This window comes from Palaemon carinicauda, chromosome 28 (genome assembly GCF_036898095.1).
Source record: "Palaemon carinicauda isolate YSFRI2023 chromosome 28, ASM3689809v2, whole genome shotgun sequence".
NCBI classification, from domain to species: Eukaryota; Metazoa; Arthropoda; class Malacostraca; order Decapoda; family Palaemonidae; genus Palaemon; species Palaemon carinicauda.
In genome coordinates, this window is record NC_090752.1 from 49,394,522 (window position 1) to 49,399,521 (window position 5,000).

The following is a 5,000-nucleotide window of genomic DNA, read 5'->3' on the forward strand; positions in this document are numbered from 1 at the left end:
ATTCAGGAATGTACTACAGTACGGTAATTTACATTAAATATGTGACAAAGGAAGAAGTACAGTAAAAGCCTTAAAATGTATTCTATCTTCAATGGTCAGGGTAAATATCTCTAGCACGATTGTATCCATGATTTCAAAGTAAAAAAAAAAAAATACACTGAAAGAAGTCTCTCGGGGATAACTAAAATTGATGTTAACATAACAGAAATAGAAGTGACGTGTAACTACAATCGCGTATAAATGAACCTTAGTTACGTGTGATACCCTATACATACAAAACAGAAATTTAAAGAACCATGAAGAATCGGTTCAATTATCTATAACAGCACTAAAAAATTATTTAAATGTTATTTTAAAAGATTTTACTTAGAATAATAATTTTAGGAACACATCCAAGTCAGAGAATAAATAATATATATATATATATATATATATGTGCATATATATGCATATACACACACACACATATATATATATATATATATATACATACATATATATGTGTGTGCGTGTGTGTGTGTTTGTAATATGGCTAATTCCCCAAATAGCAGTTGACAATGAAAAACAAACATATTAATCATTCTAATATTCATCCTTAAATATTGAATAAGAGACGAAACCAATTGTAGTAAAACATCCACAATACCACGAGGACATTATATATATATATATATATATACAGTATATATATATATATACTATATATATATATATATATATATACACACACAAGTACTCAAAACGCTTCCTTAAATACTTAAAGCAAACCACAACGTGGACAAGAAAATGCAGGTAACGCAATGATATGTGTCCTTACCTGCCTAGGGGAGGGAACAGCTGACGGATGAGAGTGTTGGAGCTCGTGAATGGTGGTGAGGAGGCGCTGGACGTAGCCCTGGCGCTCATCGTGGTATTGTCTCCATTGGCCGTTGACCTCTGCTGCCTGCAACAACAACAACAACAAAATAGAAATTATTTGACTTCAGTCCATAAACTTTAGTTATATTTGGAATTATATCTATAAGCTATTGCACGACTTATTTTTCATATATGCAGGTATATGTTGCTTTGTTATACTTAATAATTGAGTGCATGCATTTATACTTTGCTTTGTATCTTTATGAAAACATACGTTACAGAGACATGATCATAAAAGGAAAATGCATTTTACCAGGAAACTTTAGTCCTGAGAATTTATAAATTAAGCAAATTATCAAGGTATTATTCCAAATAATTTTCCATTTATCTTAATTTATCCAAGAGAGAGAGAGAGAGAGAGAGAGAGAGAGAGAGAGAGAGAGAGAATCTGTTACATAGGAGAAGTTAACACTAACGAGGCAGGGATAGTTATGAAAACACCGTTGAATATGCTAGAATTAAAAGAAAATTATAGAAACAGGAATGATATTGATAGCGTTAGTGTGTTGTGTAGGGAGGCAGAGGATACTACGGAGCATATGTTTAGCTGTAATGAGTTAAGAAAATTTAGAAACAATAACAGATATAGGGAATATAGAAACACCAAATAAAGATGAAGCCCGGTATATTAGAAAGGCCCTTGAAGTTAGATGTAAAAGTAAACAACCTGTGCTGTCTGTGTAGTACAGTAAGTAACTAAAGACAATGAATTTTCTGCAGATTGCAGCGCGTTGCACCTTCTACGCGTCTTCTAGTACTGTGCCCACAATCACAGTGTTGTTCAGAGAGCAACGAGGAACCTGGAACTGGAACTACAGCCTTACTTATTTCTTAAGACAAACATTATAATCATATGAAACTGACTTACCTCTTCCAGAGCAGCCTTAAGCTTTTTGTTTTCTTCTCTAAGTTTTTTTAGTTCATCTTCTTCGGTCGATATGGATCCGTTTTTTATGGACGATTTTGAACCGTTTTTTTATGATGGTTTCTGTCCCCTCTAAATTCCAGGGGATACTATCCAAGGACCGAAGACTGTCGGTTCCGTTTTCCAGAAGTGGTGGATTGTAGTCTATGGAGTTAGGTCCATTTTGAGTTGTTGTTGTCGTTGTTGTAGCTTTGGTAGAAGCCGTCGTGGGCGGCGTCGATGTTTTCGCTGGCGGAGACTTCTTCGTGGATATAACAGGATCAACAACAGACGTCATTGGTAGTGTTGGTTCGTCGCTCAGTGGAGGTCCATTCGAGAGAATCTTTTCGTCAAGTCGTGGTGGGTGGATCGGCTGAGCCTTGTCGTCGAGTCGTGGGGCATTCAACTGCAATTTATCGTCGAGTCGCGGGTCGTTCTCGATGGATCGGCGTGTCAGCTCTCCCGGTCGAGAGACGTAATTGTGGTAGTTTTTGTCCTCGTGCTGGAAGGAGGAGGGTGAGGGGTCCTGCTCTTGCCGTCTGCCATCTTCTTCCCCGGTCGACGTTGATGGCTGAAGGTCAACAAGGAAAGCAAAGAGACGAGAGTTAGTTCAGACACAATTTTTAAAACAAAACTTAATTCATAATGGGCAAGTGCAATGAAGATGGTGTAAAATCCTATGAAAAATAAGTTTCGGATACAAAGTATTTTATTAAATAAAGTACAAAACATGGCAAGAAATTTCAAACATACATGCCGATTTATATATATATATATATATATATGTGTGTGTATATATATATATATATATGTGTGTGTGTGTGTGTATATACATATATATATATATACATATATATATATATATATATATATCGGAATAGACTTTACTAAATAAACAGCAACATTGCCAAGAATGCTTCTTCACATATAGATTATTTATCATCTAAATATTTAAAGCTGAACGTTTCTATGTTCATCACGATTTGCAGCTCAGTTGGTTGACTTTATTCACTCCAAAATATGTGAAACAGGGTGTCCAACATCCCGATTATTATGTATTGTAAACTACATGAAACTGTAACATTTCCATTTTGAAAAAAAAAAAAAAAATACGTACAATGGAAAAATTAACCTTCGTATCAGTCACATTGGTCTTCTCCCTCCCAATTATAAATTGACAATTGGAAAGCTACAAGTACACGAGTAGCATTAGCTGTAAGGGATACTCTGCTACGCGCGTATACATGTAGATTTTGTCTAAATAATTACTTTAGTTCCTATAAAATGCCTCCCACTCTTAAATGACAGGGTGGCCCAACGGGTCCCCATCTGCTAGTATACTATACACTATACATTTAATGATGAAACGAGAAACATGAAGAAAAGGATGTGACTGTGCCTATGACGTAGTCTTAAGTATAGATATCTATGGTCTAATAAAACCATCAACCACTTATATGTTATTCAATGTTATTGGAGCTAAATGCTTCCAAAAATATTTAATCTTAAACATAAAAAGCATTATAGTAAATCCTAATCTTGACAAAAAAAAATCATAATTTACTCCTAATATATATTTAAAATAAAAATATATACTTAATTATGTGTTCATGCCTTTGCCAGAGTGGGAATTGTCTGGCTAATAGACGTTACTGCACAGTGACGGCCTAGTTTTATTCACTTTGGCATTTCCGTCTAGTATATTTCCATCGGCATCTAGAGAACTCTACATTACTCAAGACTTTATATCCTGTAAAGGAAGTATTTCATTTACTGGTCGTGGTAGACTATTGGAAAGGTCCCTGTCTAGCGATCTGCTAAACGGGGGTTCCAGACCCGATCGAGATCGACAATGTCTTGTAGTGTCTGCAACCACACCGTCCTTGTGAGTTGGGGGAGTTTATAAGTCTACCTGCCGAGTCAATAGCAGCTCTTGCCTGGCAATACTTGGTCCTAGCTTAATGGAAAAAGAGTTTTGGCGCTGATCATATGTATATAAGTCAGTCTCTAGGGGATTGTCACTGTCCTTTGTCTCTGCCATTCATGAGTCACTTTAATACCCAGTTCTATGATAAACTATACCAGCACTATTTTTTTTTTTCTTTTAATACAAAACCAGAATTCCAACTCGCCTTTTTCAAACAACAATATTCGATAGAATGTTAAAAAAAATTAACATAAACATGGACATTCTTCTGGCGACGAATCAGAAACTAAAAACAGGAATGGAAAAAAAAAAGTGACACAAAGGTTCCCTATTCTCTTTCGATCAGATCTGATAGTTCTTTCACTGTACAATCTCTCGGGATAAAACAAACCTACTTGCCCATCCATTTTTTAGTAAGTACTCTTTCTCCTTAATCGACAGCAAAAACTTCTACTATTCTAGTTTCTGAAATAATTCTTCGTCTTAAAACCCATTAAATTTTTTTAAAATTATTTTATTTTAATTGTTCATTACTTCTTATATCGTTTATTTCCTTTCCTAGCTGGGCTATTTTTCCTAGTTGGACCCCTTGTGCTGATAGCATCTTGCTTTTACAACTAGGGTTGTAGCTTAGTTAGTTAGTTAGTAATAGATTTTACCGTTCTTACATCTCTTAAACATTAACAAACTGTGTTACTCCTACATGGCTCAAAAAAGTGTTTGTTTGCACTCTTTAATGCATTACTGATTACCAGCGTATTCCAAATACCGATATTTTTCTTTCATAATAGCCGTATTCTCTTTATTGAAAAGATATTCCAAATAACATTGACAATGGTTTCAATGACGCTGCTTATTTCGCAAAATATTTGTCAACTCATCTTTATTGCTGATAATTAATACTGTTCTTAAGTCTCCTTTCCATAATTCTATATTGCAGATTAATCTGGTTCTTACTACAATCGTTTTCGTTACTCAAAACGGTCTTAAGATTTTCAATCTCTTTTCCAGTTAGTATCTTAATATGATTAAATCTTCACAAACAAATCACCCTAGATGTCTTACTTAATCACTTAAAATTATTCTTATGTATTGTAGGGTCCAATATTTCGTTCTCTAGTCTTGGGTACTGCCATACCTTATGTACAATGGTCTTCCATGCTTTGGGGTAGAGTGCTCTTGCTTGGGGGTACACTTTACTTACTTTATATATGTATGTATATATACATATATATATATATATATATATAG

General features: G+C 34.7%; 1 protein-coding gene across 1 annotated transcript in view; it reads right to left on the reverse strand.

Annotated features, from left to right (window-relative positions):
- Window positions 1-5,000, reverse strand: part of LOC137621572 (GATA zinc finger domain-containing protein 7-like) — a 166,032-nt gene that overhangs the window by 58,311 nt on the left and 102,721 nt on the right. The window contains 3 exon segments of the mRNA XM_068351975.1: window positions 818-943; window positions 1,787-1,894; window positions 1,896-2,393. Of these exon segments, the coding sequence (XP_068208076.1) occupies window positions 818-943; window positions 1,787-1,894; window positions 1,896-2,393 (732 nt within the window).